A 15174-nucleotide genomic window follows, 5' to 3' on the forward strand; every position below is an offset into this window, starting at 1 on the left:
TATCTGCTGGGTTGTCCAGCTAAGAGGATAGTGATAAACAGATGCATAAACTACTGCTGGGAGGGGATAGGGCGAGGAGAGCATGGCTGGACAGACTGTGCATGCCATGGGGGCCCCAGCTGGCAGACACCTGGTTCTATATCATCATCTACCTCATAATAAACCGTCACCTCAGGAAGACGCAGGAGTAAACAAGAATTGATGGCTGTTCAGAACGCCCAACAAATATCTCCATTCACATATACACGGCCATAATCATCCTACTCTCATTCAAAACTATCAGCTGGCCTCACTGCTCATTCCTAGCTCTGCTTTTTGTATTTTTACACTGGCTCCCTGCTTGCTGCCCAGATAAAAATCAAAACCTTGCTGCGGGGCCTCCCGGGCAGCTACAGGAAATGCATTGACTCACCTGTAAATCCGTATCAACATGCGCACTGCTGCTCATCCCCGTTGTGCTACACTTTGAATGTGATCGTGATCTGTGACATTGTCCAGTTATATGTCATTTGAAACCCTTATTTGTGATCCACCCATTGCACTATTACACGTATTACCCCTGACATAACGTGCACTGACACGAGTGCTTTACGGTGCTCTGTGATGCCGGCAGGTTGATACAAAAAATGTATCTACTAATTGCTGACGCTCTTGTAAATTGCTTTGGATGAAAACCTGCTAAAATGTAAATGTAACCTCTGAATATTCATTTTTAAACTGTTGGATGAGAGTTTTACGCATCTTGTTCATGGGAAACGCTCCGTGACAGAATTTTCACGCTGTGCTACTTGCTTAATAATTTGCAGAGAGGGGAGAAACTCATTTACATTTGACTAAATGGGCCATCTTGGTGTAAAATTAGCACCTGTAGTCAAGTGTTACACAGCAGACTCTGCAGGTGCCTTATTTTTTCTGGCGCTGTAGTTTTTTGGTTTTTTTGGGGGGGAGGCATTTTCCACCTTTATTGGATAGTGACAGTAGAGAGAGAGGAAAAGCAGGGGTGAGAGGGGATGACATGCACGCAGTAAAGGGCCCGGGCCGGATTCGAACCCAGGCCGCTGAGGTAAGGACTCAGCCTTATGTGGCACGCGCTCTACCACGTGAGCCACCGGGGCACCCTAGCACTGTAGCTTTTAAATAAATGTAAAATCAGACTAGTCCGGGGCTCGAACCCAGGACCGTCTCGCAGTCGCCTCACAGCAAGAAGGTCCTGGGTTCGAGCCCCGGGGTAGTCCAACCCTGGGGGGCCGTCCCGGGTCGTCCTCTGTGTGGAGTTTGCATGTTCTCCCCGTGTCTGCGTGAGTTTCCTCTGGGTGCTCCGGTTTCCTCCCACAGTCCAAAGACATGTAGGTCAGGTGAATCAGCCATGCTAAATTGTCCCTAGGTGGGTGTGTGTGTGTGTGTGGGGGGGGGGGGGCGCCTGCCGCCCAGTGCCTGCTGGGATAGGCTCCAGCATCCCCGCGACCCCGAGAGCAGGATAAGCGGTTTGGATAATGAATGAATGAATCTTAAGGAGGTACACACAAAAGCCAGAAAACAATGTTAATGCCCACTTATAGCAGTACTGCCCTTGTCCCATCCAATCCACTAGATGGTGCTCTCTCTCTCTCTCTCTCTCTCTCTCTCTCTCTCTCTCTCTCTCTCTCTCTCTCTCTCTCTGTCTATCAGCCTTCCCAGGTGCATAACTTACATTATTGCTCAAAGCCATGGTTTTCCTCCACTCCACCTCAGTGTAATTATTGCACACTGCAGGCCTGCTTAGGACAGAAGTGATCGTGAGTGACTTTTTCCCCTCTATGGAAATTATCAATGATATTATCAATGAATGTTTATGTCAGGTCTGCCGTAACCCACGTAATTACACGGGTTGACATGTAGAGGTTGATCCCCTCTCTTCAGGCGTCAAGCCTGTCTGAATAAAGTCAAGTTTGTTCTCACCACCTCTTCTTCTGGCCTGCCAGCCAGGTGCTGCACAAAAACTAGTGGGATAACCTCGCACCCTACCAAACGCCTCTTTTAATCGCAGTTTTTTTTTGGGGGGGGGGGGGGAGGGGGTGGAGGGGGGGTGTTGTGGGGGGTGGAGGAGAAGAAAAACCCCCAGCTGCCCGTGCTCTCCGATCCCTCCTACAAAACGCAGAACAAACGCTATATTCATCCGTGCTCCGGCTTGCAGTAACTGAAACTCCCTGCAGGAACTTGTGGGTACTTTTTCTCTCTCTCTCCTCCTCCTCCCTCTCTCTCCCTCTCTCTCTCTCTCTCTCTCTCCCCCGCCGACTCGGAGCTGCGATGACATCCATGCCACGGGGCGAAAACAAGCGAGGCGCCTGGTCCGTTAATCCGGCTGCTATGTGGAGAGTATGCAGTGGTTTTTGCGCATGGAGTCTCCTGTTCCTGGCAGAGGTCTGCGCGCAGTCTCAACGCAGGTACACCTTCTGTTCACGCTTGGGGTTTTGCTTTATCTGTCTGTTTGTAAATCAAGTAAGCGTGGGGTTTATTTTAGAACCTTTGTGAGTAAGAAAAAGGTGTCCAGGCTCTCATGTGCTGGGGGGTGGGGTGGTGAGAGGGGGGGGGGGTGTGGAGCAAGCGAGCGTGAGCCGTCTGCAGTCTGCGCTGCTTGCCCAGCCGGGCGCATGGCGCATTGGCGAGGAAGTAAGACCATCCTTTTTTTTAGGAACCAGGACTCGCAAGAGGCACGCCAGGTCGCCGACGGCACCACGCCACCGTTATGTTGTCATACAACTGCATGATAATTAATTGATATTAAAAAAAAAACACACACACACACAACCTCAACAACAGCAAAACACGTTTTTCCCTCCCCACCAGACCGACGTTCACGTGCGGTGGGAATCTGACGGGGGAATCGGGAGTCATCGGGAGCCAGGGTTACCCGGGAGTGTACCCACCCAACACCAAATGTGTTTGGAGGATAACAGTGAGTCAAACTTGAACAGGTTGTCATAAAACCAGCATCCTCGTAAACCGCGGCGGCTATTAACAGGTTGCTTGCTGTGGTCCAAGTTGTAAAAAAATAATAAAATAAGGGTGTGTTAAACATGTCCACCATCCCGAGCAGTTTGCCGGTTGTTGTGTCTTGGGATGATGTGGCACTTTATTAGACGTGCTGGAGTTTCTGCCTAATGGCGCCCCGCGATGTGAATTCCCCGCCACAGGTCCCCGAGGGCAAAGTAGTGGTGCTGTCGTTCCGCTTCATCGACCTGGAGAGTGACAACTTGTGCCGCTACGACTTCGTGGACGTTTACAGCGGCCACGCCAACGGGCAGAGACTCGGCCGCTTCTGTGGCACCTTCAGGCCCGGCGGCCTGGTTTCCACTGGCAACAAGATGCTCCTCCAGATGGTGTCCGATGCCAACACGGCCGGGAGTGGCTTCCTCGCAGTGTACTCCGCTGCCCACCCACACGAGAGAGGTAGGCCCTGACCCGCTGTGGCTCACCGGCATGGGCGGGTTGCGGAGGGTGGGTGAATGGGCTTCGAGCGTGATCTGTATTATCTTGTTGTCTCACGCCTGCTTACAAAGGATGCGACCCACTTCAGATTGCAGCTGTGATTAGCTACTGTATGTGAGGCCTCCACCCAAGCCTGTTGACACGCAGTCGTGGATGGCGACCAAGTCTCGGTCGTGACTTGGCCCCCGTGAGGGATGGGGATTTCAGTGTACCTGTCGAGGGCAAAGGGTCAGTTTTTAAATGGCAAATTAACAAGGCTGCCCCACTGAGGCCCCCCCCATATGTTACAGTGATCGATAAGCGCTGAGAGAGGGAGGAACATTATGTCCCATTAGGTTCCAGTCTCACGTTACAAATCCTATTCAGGGGATCCGGGTTCGAGCTAAAACGAACGGGATGTTAGTGTTGTGCACTTTTTCCACTATTAGTGAGGAGGCAGCGACTTTACCGTTCAGTCACGCCAGATGAGACTGTCAATTCTCCAGGCATCTGGATGAAAAACAGGAGCATCTCCACAGATTCTCACAGCACGATGTGGAATTTCTCACACACATTTGCTTCGCCGCTGCAGCAGCAGCAGAATCAGTAGGATCGCCAGCCGAGACGGGGAAAAGAGATTATCTTGTAAAAGTCTTGCCACATCTTGGACACACAAACGGCCTCTCTCACTGTTAGGGACCGTCATGTGTTTTTTTTTCTTCTTTCTTTCTCCAACTCATTATTTGACCAAAAGACCTTGCTGCAGACTTCACCCAGGAATGAGTGGAGAGGTGACCCACTGCTTTTCAGGAATTTTAATTGCTAGCTGTCTGTGAAACAGCCCTCCTATCTGCACCCAAGGAGCTGACGGCTGTAGTGGGCTCGGCTCCTGCACAACAGATGTCAGCATTAGCGCGGGAAGGGGGGGGGGCTGCAGCTCCCCCTAGCGGTGGGTGCAGCCCTCCCCCCCAGTAGTGTCAGGTGGCTGTGTAACATCGTAGACCCAACAGCATGCCTAACCTACAACTGCAAAAAAAGGAAACAAACTACCTTCATTTTGAACAGTGTGCTGGGCTGTGTGGGATGTACATTTTAAATAATAAAGTGAGTAAACACTCCGTTGCAAATCTGCTACAAACAAAACAACGACGTCATACTCTGACCGTCGGGGGGGGGTTCTGCGCTGGGGGAGCGCAATGGCTGATGGGACTGCTCATGTTAGATTTTAAAACTGTGCTTTAATGACGCGGTGTTCATGCTGTGGTTATTCTCGTGTTGTTGTGTTGCGGGTTCGACTCCGACTGAGACCGTTTACTGACTAACCGACCGCAGGACCGTGAGTGTAGGACCGTGACATCCATTATCCACACCGCTTATCCTGCTCTCAGGGTCGCGGGGGCGCCGGAGCCCGTCCCAGCAGTCACTGGGCGGCAGGCGGGGGAGACCCCCTGGACAGGCCGTCACACAGGGCCGAGCTTGAAACAACTTGAGCGTTGTTTGGCGGAGCTGCTGGACGTATGCAGACTCGCTTTAACGTATTCGGTTCTCCATCTTAAGTTCATGACAAAATCGTGGAGCTTTCTGACGCTGCACATCGCGGCATGTCTGCACGGCACAAAGATGGCGTGTCAAGGCTCCGACGCACAGCGTCACACTGGCAGACGTGCGTCTGTATCCCAGAAAACCCAGCGTTACCTCTCCAGCTCCGCGGCCCCGGACCGGACCGCGGTTATAAGCCTCTTGGTGTCTCGCTAGCATAGTTCGTAGCTGGTGTAAACTACTAATAAGACACGTTAGCCCCTAGCTAATGGGTCTGACCCTTTAGCCGAGCGGTTAGTGATGTCGCCTTGTGGTGCAGTACACCCCGTATCGAATCCCGCACCGGGCAAGAAAATAACCGGTTACGTTGGTAACACACTTCACCAAGAGTCCGGACCAACTCTGCGGAGGAGGACGGGGCGCTTTATTTCAGCTCTGCAATACAGTTTAACACACAGCCTCCCTCTGACGCGTTAAAACCATCACTTGGTAACGGTGGCCACTTTTTTTTTTAGTGTTTTTTTTTTCCTTTATTGAACAAAACATATAAACAAGAAAATATTACATCACAATAGGACAAAAAGTAGTTACAAAAATATAAATTATTCCACAATTAAAATTTAGATATCCATAAAAAAAAGATAAAGACAAAATAAAAAAGCTCGAGATACAGGATTTAAGTTAAATTATATGCTTCACATAGTCTTCTGGTTTTGTTGGCTTTAGGATTCATACATTCTTTTAAAGATCCTAAATAGGATGACAGAAGTGCTTTGAATACACTAATGTTTGGACGCTGGTGAGCAGATTTGGTACAAGGAATATGAAATTTAGCAAATATTAATAGAAGGTTGATAATATACATTTTTTCTGAACTTATTTCCTCATTTTGTGACAGACCAAATAAAACATGTTGGATGTTCAGTTGGTAACGGTGGCAACGTCCCCATGTCCCAAACGACTAATGACGTCACTTGGGGCATGGGGGGGCATGGGGGGGGCGGGGTTCGTTACGTTGTTGACAGTTCCGGTCCGTTCTGGCCGGTGTGAATAAAGGAGCCTTCCCGGGTCCGGGGTCGTGCGGTGTGTGTGGGGCGTTGCGATTAAAAAGGGGTCTCGGCCCCTCGAGTCATTCTTCCACGTCGGCTCGTCACAGCATCGTAACGACCGCTGATGACGAGTCTCGCTAGCCCGGGGCTAACGGGTCGGACCCTTTAGTGCAGTGTTTCTCAACCGGGGGTCCGCGGACCCCTAGTGGTCCGTGGTGTAATTGCAAGGGGTCCGTGAAAAAATATCTTTAAAAAAAAGATCCTATGACATTTATAGAAATAGGATTATTTTACTCAAATGTGACTGAGAGCTTTATCTACCTAAACTATAAAGGGTAACAGGACTTTTTTTCTCTAATTACATCTGTTTCACAAGTGTAATTTATTGTATTTTAATAAGAGATCTCCCTCCCGTTTGCATTGTTAAAAGTTACTGCATAAAAATTCTGTTGTTACATATATCTAAAAGTTACTGAATACATATTCTGTTTTGTTACATATATCTGAAAGTTACTGCATAAGAATTCTGTTTTGTTACATATAGACCCAAAGAGTGAATAAATGCTATAATGTAATTTAAAATGCAGTTTCTACTGTTTCTATCAAATTGCAACCCCCCTCCCCCAAGATCAGGTGGAGGGGTCCTCAGGGTAGATCAAAAATACGCAGGGGGTCCAGGACCCCAAAAAAGGTTGAGAACCACTGCTTTAGTAGACGGGTTAACATAGTCGCCCGTGGTGCGAGAGACCCGGGTTCGCGTCCCGGCTGCCCCCCCCCTTAATTCGCTACAATCATTGTCGTTTTAGTTGGCAGCCCCCTATTTAAAACATCTTCCCGCGCGCCTGGACACACCGTCTCCATACTGTCCCCGAGAGCTGTCAAAGCCGCAAAGCGCACACACCCCTCCGCTTTTTGGCCGCCTATTTCCTTGTTACGTCGTTTGTCCTGGAGGCGTCATGTCGGAGAGCAAACACCAGTCTAAGTGTGTGCTACAAAGACGGGGCCGAGTCGTTGTGTGTGTGTGTGTGTGTGTGTGCGTGTGCGTGCGTGCGTGCGCGTGCGTGCGTGCGGGTGTGTGTGTGTGTTTGTGTCCAAACAGCTTGTGCGGCTTGTGGGATGATGTTTCTCAGATGCTGGATGGCATTCACTGGGAGCATGTGGTATTCTTTCTGAACAGCTCACTGCACAGGATCAAAGGGGAAAAGCCGGACTCCTTCGGTCGCTCATAACCGCAAGGAAAGGCTGCGAGAGCACACTGATTATCGTCAGCCAACGTTTAATTACAGGATTAGCTCACGTGCACATCACGTGCGCCTCTAATGTCAAGCTAAACGAGATTCGCGTTATAACCCTCAAGGAACGGGGGATCTCGTCAAATCAGTCACGTCAGAATACGCGCTAGTGGGGATTTAACGATTCGAAAGTTCCTTTTGTATAAATGCGTTTTTATTGCAATATCTTCAGTGCCGCGTTTGAACTCATTATCTGTCATATTCTCTTGAAACAATTGTGAATATAGAATATTGTAGCGAATTCGGGGGGCAGTCTGGGAGACCGTCGCCATGCCCGGGACGCGAACCTGCGTCTCCTGCTCCGCAAGCGACAACGTTAACCAGTCGACTGAAGGGTCCGACCCGTTAGTCAAGGACCAACGTGTCTACTTATCCATGCACGTTACAGTATGTATCGATATCAGCTGAAATCAAAGCTTTCCTTGTTGGCCATGCGTTCAAGACAGCAAAGCATCATGGGTAAAGTTACGTCTGAAGCTCCCTCACCTGTATTGAAGAATCGGCTGTGTGCACAACTGTAGTCCTCTGACTTCCGGTTTCCACTGCAGCGGTCATACCAGTTTCCTGTTTGTTGGCGCGCGCTATTGACAATGGAGTAGTGACCTACTTGCAGGTGACTTATTCACCATGTAGACCAGAGACGGCCCCTTTAAGACCCCAGGTACAAGGGTTAGCAGGGGGGGATTGTGGGTAGATACGAGGCTGAGGTTTTGGTATTGTAAATCGTTCACTTGAGGTTTGCTGGAGGAAATAAACGACCCCACGGCTGTGTGGTCGAAAGGAGAAGTGGTCTCGTCTCCTTTCTGTCATCCTCCACAATGGCGTATTTTTCGCGATGCCTGCGAGATCTACCATGGCGCAGTAGAAACCGGAAGTCGGTGGACTACAGTTATGCACAGAGTTGACTGCAGTCTCCTGCAACGTGGAGGGCTGGCAGTAATTATAATTGCTACTGGGATGCTTTATTGGTTCATTACGAACCTTGATCAGAAATCGGTTGCTAAGTTCACTGATCAGCTTTACCGTCCTGCAGGGGAGCAGTACTGCGGAGGCCGCTTGGACAAGCCTTCAGGGTCATTTAAGACCCCCAACTGGCCTGAGAGAGACTATCCAGCCGGGGTCACCTGCTCCTGGCACATCGTGGCACCCAAGAACCAGGTTAGAAAGTTCACGTTCAAACAAACAAACTCGCATATAAATAGAGTAACGTGATTTTTATACGTATGTTTGATTTCAACAAGAAGAGTTACAGTACAGTATAGTCCACATCACTGGACCAAAATCACAACCTTTCAGTTCATCCTTCAGTATCCATTAACTACCCAGGACTTATGCTGTCTTTGACCGTGTGTTAATTTGGGTAGGTGACGTAATCTCATGTTATAAATAAAACTTTTTGAATTTATATTAAACTGGCCTTTTAAACCCAACATGTATGTAGTGGCGGAGGAACAAAACCACATCACTTTGCCCCAAATTACAGTGTACTCTGTTCAGGAAAATGGCCGAGCCTGATACTGGCCCGTGACTTGCCTCCGGGTTTCGTGACGCAGGACGTTATTTGTGACTCGTCTCCCCCCTGCAGATTATCGAGGTGAAGTTTGAGAAGTTCGACGTGGAGAGGGACAACTACTGCCGCTACGATCACGTCTCTATTTTCAACGGGGCAGAGATCAATGATGCCCGGAGGATTGGGAAGTACTGCGGAGACAGCCCCCCAGCGTACGTTAGACTGCTCCGAACACACACACACACACACACACACACACACACACACACACACACACACCACCACCACACTACCCCAGACCAGTAGAAACCACTCTTATCTGTGGTTTTATTTCCCGAGGTATCCGTTCCATGACTTCATCAACCTTATTCATGTCTACACCCACTCTGCCTGTCTGTCTGCCTGTCTGTCTGTTCATCAATCTGCCCATCCCTCTCTGTCTGTCTGTCTGTCTGTCTGTCTGTCTGTCTGTCTGTCCATCCATCCGTCTGTCCTTCTGTCTGTCTGTCTGTCTGTCCATCCGTCCTTCTGTCTGTCTGTCTGTTTGTCAAGCTGTCTGTCTGTCCATCTGTCTGTTTGTGTCTGTTTGTTCTTCTGTCTGTCTGTCCATCCATCCATCCATCCATCCGTCCTTCTGTCTGTCTGTCTGTCTGTCTATTTGTCAAGCTGTCTGTTTGTTCTTCTGTCTGTTTGTCTCTGTCTGTTTGTCTGTCTGTCTATTTGTGTCTGTCTGTTTGTGTCTGTCTGTTTGTGTCTGTGTATGTCTGTTTGTGTCTCTGTCTGCCTGTCAAGTCGATTTGTATTGTTAGCCAAGTAAGATTGCATGTACAAGGAATTTCACCTGGCGGGATCCTTGCATTAAAAAACACAAGGGGAATAACATAAAAATGTCTCGAGTAAGAAGACGAAGAGTCTCGAAGAATATCTGGGAAAGAGTTTGAGAATGATATAAGAATACTCGTCCATCTGTCTCTCTCTCTCTCTCTCTCTCTCTCTCTGCAGGCCCGTGTTCTCAGAGGGGAACCAGCTCCTCATCCAGTTCCTATCAGATCTCAGTCTGACAGCGGACGGTTTTATCGGACACTACAAGTTCCGACCCAGGAAGTTTCCCATCACTACGGTGCCACCCACCACCACCACCCAACCCGTCACCACCAGACCCATACGTAGGTGACAAGCTCTCATCCGGCCAAAACCCTTTCAAAACCCCATCCAACATGACTTGCTTTATTGCTGCAAATCTGTTGGCAGCATCTAGCGTTGATGTTATCCTTGAAATATGAGGGAGGTCAGGGACCTGCCAGTCTCCTGAAGGGAGATGTTGGGAAAGGAGAAATGATTAAAAGTCATTGCTGGAGTGAACAAGAGACAAATAAAATACCTCATCCTTCTTAATCAATGCAGGATGCATGTTGTGTCCTCCTTCACTTCCAACTTTATAAACAAAAAAATACTGAGATTCCTGGACTTCCCGCTCCCTCTTTAATTCTTATTTGAAAAAGGAAATGCAAAAATATAGTGTTTAGATACAGGCCCTGCTCTCTTGATCTTTCAGACATCTGGTGAAATCCATCAAGCAGGAATGTATCTTTAAAAATTGAATATTATCTAAATTGATTTTCAAGTCCAAGTGTATCTCAAGTGGAAGGAGATGGGGGGAATAACAGGCAAGCCAACTGTTTATCTGATCATTTCAAGGTGTGGTAGAATAGGTTCTGCTCGGTGGATCTAGTGTATTTTGAATTAAAGCGGCGTCCCTATTTGTTCCGAAAGAGTCTTTCATCAGTGTTCCACAAGTCGTGTTCACTTATGAAAAACAAAGGTGGTACAACATTAAAGCTGTCAAATGTCTGCGCGGGGTTTGACGCGACGTTCTCCCCCATACCTGCAGAGAGGGAGTGCGGACGGTGTGCTTGGCTCGTTCAAAGACATCACACACACAGATGTAACATACAGGACAGCCAATACGTACGTGTGAACCCACTTCCGCTTCTGGTGTGGGAGGTTGGTGGTGCAAGTTCACATTTGCAGCGGCCTCACCCAGTACCGGTGTGGGAAGATGTGGCTCGAACTTACATTTGCGGGCCTCAACCAGTACCGTCCATGCAGTGTCTTTGTCCACGTCTGCATCTAAGTTTGTGTCTTCGTTTGATGGCTGGGAGAGCTGGCGCTGGGTCGGCTGGGAGAGCTTGGTCTGCTGGGTTCTGTGGGCCCAGGGACCACAGCCCTGCCTGGAGCCGTGCCTGAAGATGAAACACCGAGGGTGGTCTGACAGGATGCGGGAGCGGGGCAAGCTAAGCTAATTGCTAGCTCATGCAGCCCGGCGGTTCTGACAGTCAACCTGGCGTCCATTCTCTTGAACAGTGCTTTAAACAAATTTTTTTTTTGTATATTTGTTGGATATATGTGTTCTTGTAGTTTGGATACGTGTTTTTGTCTTTGTGTTGCACTGCTGTGGGCTGGGGGGACACGATATTTCATTTTATTTCATGTGCGCAGGTGCATGGAACGTTCCAGAGTCCTGATTCTCACATCTGGCTGTAGACACTCGTACAAGCTGCACAGACACACATACGACTCGTAAAAAGTCGTTGGCATGGCTGTGCACCCCGCAGACACACAAAATCACAGCTCACTTTCAGACTCAAACTCAGCCCCACATGTTGATCTTTCCCTCAGCCAGGCCAGGTTATTTTGGCACCACCTCCACCTCCATCTCTCTGCCATGACGTCAGACTGTGACGACGCTCTCTGGGTGGCTTATCTTTACTGGGCCTTTTCTCTCACAAGCCTTTAGATGAGCCACCGTTATTTTCCTAAGCCCCGGTTTTATCCGTCACGAGCTCTGGGTGCGCTATCTTCAACTCTAATGAGCAGATGTTCAACAAACACCTTCTATACTTACAGCTGCAGCTACTTGATCTGCACTTATCGTCGTCTAAATAAATAAATAAACAATTGAGCTGGTTAATATGGAACCGGTCTTACTCCCCGTGCACAAAAACACTTCTCGGGTGGAAAAAAAAAGTCCTGTGCTCTTTAGTGCATTCTTGAAATTGAAGAAGTTCAATAGACCACATTAAATACAGCCACAACTGTGCCATATTTTCTGGCGTCACTGGAGGGTGAAATTACAGTAATTGACCTTTTTTTTCTTTTGTGTTTTCTACAGCGCTCAAGTATTCTGTAGCCCTGTGCCAGCAGAAATGCAAGAGACGAGGAACTCTCGAGAACAATTACTGCTCCAGCAACTTTGGTAAGCGGAGAAAAGAGGCATTGTTAAAAAAAATGCCTTTTTAGATTCCCAGCACCGATATATATATCCTCTGTGGTCCCACTATTACCCCAGAAGACGTTTATATCGGTAGAGACAGGGAGCACCTCAAGAAAATCAGTCACAATCAGAAGTTATCATCCCAACATGTTTTATTTGCCCACGTAAGGTTTCACGTGGCAGAACTTTGGCATGAAAGTTTGCCTACAGGAACACATACATTTTGAAAATTGGTAAGCACAATTTCTATATTTTGAGACAGAACTAAGTCCGGAGTTCTCTTTAAGCCCAAAATTTGGACTTGAAGAGAAGATATACCCAACATGGTGTTGCCAGCCCCAGGCCTGGCAGTCTGCTCTTATTGTACATAGGGGCTCTAACAGTCCCAGACATCTATCTCACTATCTCTGCTCCCCGGCTTCGTCTCTGTGCATCTCAAAAGCTTCCTTGAGAGGCTGTCGGAGAGGTAAAAGGCTTTACAGGACACAGTTACGTCCAGAGTAAACACACACGAGCACGCGCGCACACGCACGCACGCACGCACGCACGCACACACACACACAACGGCCTCTGACTGTTGGCAAATGAACGTGTGTATTCAGCCTTGGCCACAGCTCGCTGCTCTCTGATGTTTTCGCAGCAGGGGATGTTTACCACATGTATTACGTTGGAATTTCAAAGAGATTTTACATAGATTCACATGTGGAAGACAAAAAAAAAAAAAGGTTAAAAAATGGTGTGATGGAGCTTAAAGGAGAAGACCACATAAGCCAGGGAACAAACAGCAAATGCCAGCCCATGCTCCTTTAGAACATTTCAGTTTGAATTACTTATTTGTTTGTCTTTAATATACTCTGTCGAAGTCATTCTTAGCCGTGACTTGATGAATTTGTTGTTGGGTAGTCCAAATGTTGATTTGCTGGTCGGTCCCTTGGTTCGAGGAGTACCAGTAGCTAGTCTCTAAACTGCCGATGTGGATGTATATATTTGTGTGTGTGTGTGTGTGTGTGTGTGTGTGTGTGTGTGTGTGTGTGTGTGTGTGTGTGTGTGTGCGCGTGTGTCTCTGACAGTGATAACTGGGACGGTCATCACGGCGGTGATGAGAGGCGGCAGTATGTACGCCACTGTCTCCATCATCAACGTTTATAAGGAAGGCAACCTGGCTATTCAACAGGCCGGCAAGTCCATGAGCACCAAGATCATCATCCTGTGCAAGAAGTGTCCGTTTGTGAGAAGGGGTAAGTTCACAGGCCACCTTTAACACAATTAATGAAGAATTAGGCACAGTTTTTCTTTAGCACGAGTTCCTTTTTATCTGTGAGACTGCAACTGCAAACAGGAAATTATGTAAATGTCCAAAAAGGTAGCCGTTCCTAGTTGCCTGTTCAGCAGACTGTTTTTCGAATGGCTCTGAGGCTCTGAGTTTGTCTTCATCGCTGTGCCGTCGAGCTCAGCCGATGGAGTTTGCCCTTAAAAGCATGAGGTGAGAGGCAAAACTCACTGTCCAAACAGAGCCACGGCTTTCCTGTGTTGAATATACAGTGTACAGCTATGTTTATATGGGCACATATAAACATAGGCAGTACAGCGAGTGCCACGTGGAGATGCTGATATGTGGCCCCTCCTGAATGCCTCTGCCGTTCCGCCACTGCATTCAGGCTCTTTGTGTGTGACCTCACCAGGCTTGAACTACATCTTCATGGGCCAGGTGGACGAGGACGGCCGGGGGAAAATCGCCCCTCACCACTTCGTCATGGCCTTCAAGACCAAGAACCAGAAAGGCCTCAATGTGCTAAAGAACAAGCACTGCTGAGATCCCGGGGAGGAGCTCTGAGGCCAACCCCACCACAACGTGGTCCTCCACCGGTCTCAGCTGAAGATGAGAATGATCCAATGAATAGTCCGCCAATCGCTCGGTGATTATTTTCCTACACCACAATAGAAATATTTGTCTGTTTTAACATGAGTTTTAACTTGCATGCAAGATTCTCCGGAGAAAACCATCATCCTTACCTGGTTCCTCAATATGAACAACAATGGGTTAATCACATTTATATTGTGTTGTATTAAATACGCTGGGGGAACTTAGGTCATCATCCAGCGACGTGTTTGTTGAAGGATTGCATGTTAATGGGATACGCAATGTCAGTTACTTCTGTTCTGTCTGGTCTGTTGAGGAAACCAGTTGCTTAGGTCTGTTTCATAACTTTAGATTGGCAAATGAAACGAGTGGAAATTCCCACCACTAATCTCAGCCACAAATTTACCTGTCCGTTCCTTCTTGCGGTTCCACCGAAAAGAGGAGTTACAAGTGCACATTGTTGTCACAGGACAGCACAAGAGCGTAGTGTACCGAGCATGATGATGTCCAGACACGCATGACGCACATTTTGTAAGACAAAGCTTTCATCGTCTGTTCCGCCAGGTCACAACGCCACTCGCCCACTCCTCTTCCCCCCGTCATCCTTTCATATAGCCTTTATTTCTCATTTTTCCTCCGAGCTGAGTTTGTAAATGAGAGCAATGTGAAGAATGAGTGAGATGTGATTTCAAAATGTGTGAATCAGAAGACGGAAGATACTGGTTTAGTAGAACACACCGAATTTAGAAGCCTGATCGACAGCCGTAGAGGACTGGTTCGAGGAAGTAAACCAGGCCGAGCGGATTGTTGTACTTTTAATGACTGTGTTTAAAAACTGCCTTTAAGATCCTATGTTCAATTTGAATACTGATACATGGGAGGTGTTTTATGTGGTGATAATAAGTGCAATAGTTAATATATAGAATTATTTTGAAATGATTCTGTCATGCTGGATTTATGTGCAACAAATGAGACCCTTCTTTAAACAAAGCTTTTTTTTTTTTCTCGTCACTGGATGCAAAGCACCCTCATCGGCCTACATCACTTTGTCAAATCTGACATTTTTAAAGGTAGAAATTAAAAATGAAACATATTTTCATATGAAAAAAGTCTGTGATCGTTATTTATATTTTATCATTTTCACCTGCCCAAATAAAATCCCAAATGAGATTTTTTTCCCCCCTGCTTTTGGTTTAAGTAAC

General features: G+C 47.8%; 1 protein-coding gene across 1 annotated transcript; it reads left to right on the top strand.

Moving 5' to 3' along the window:
* Positions 1-2125: 2125 nt before the first annotated feature.
* pcolce2b (procollagen C-endopeptidase enhancer 2b) lies at positions 2126-15132 on the top strand. The gene is made up of 9 exons (XM_056299514.1): positions 2126-2423; positions 2827-2935; positions 3174-3429; positions 8361-8485; positions 8913-9049; positions 9840-10003; positions 12010-12093; positions 13182-13349; positions 13794-15132. Exons 1-9 carry the CDS (start codon positions 2287-2289, stop codon positions 13922-13924), a joined length of 1311 nt encoding a protein of 436 aa, XP_056155489.1. The 5' UTR covers positions 2126-2286; the 3' UTR covers positions 13925-15132.
* The last annotated feature ends 42 nt before the right edge of the window (positions 15133-15174 follow it).

This window comes from Lampris incognitus, chromosome 19, assembly GCF_029633865.1.
Source record: "Lampris incognitus isolate fLamInc1 chromosome 19, fLamInc1.hap2, whole genome shotgun sequence".
NCBI classification, from domain to species: domain Eukaryota; kingdom Metazoa; phylum Chordata; class Actinopteri; order Lampriformes; family Lampridae; genus Lampris; species Lampris incognitus.

Excerpts from the sequence above, each read along its gene's own strand:
- pcolce2b (XM_056299514.1), top strand. The coding sequence starts at position 2,287 with ATGACATCCATGCCACGGGGCGAAAACAAGCGAGGCGCCTGGTCCGTT. Across the intron at positions 3,430-8,360 it reads TGCCCACCCACACGAGAGAG|GGGAGCAGTACTGCGGAGGC; the intron begins GTAGGCCCTGAC and ends ACCGTCCTGCAG. Across the intron at positions 12,094-13,181 it reads TTACTGCTCCAGCAACTTTG|TGATAACTGGGACGGTCATC; the intron begins GTAAGCGGAGAA and ends TGTCTCTGACAG.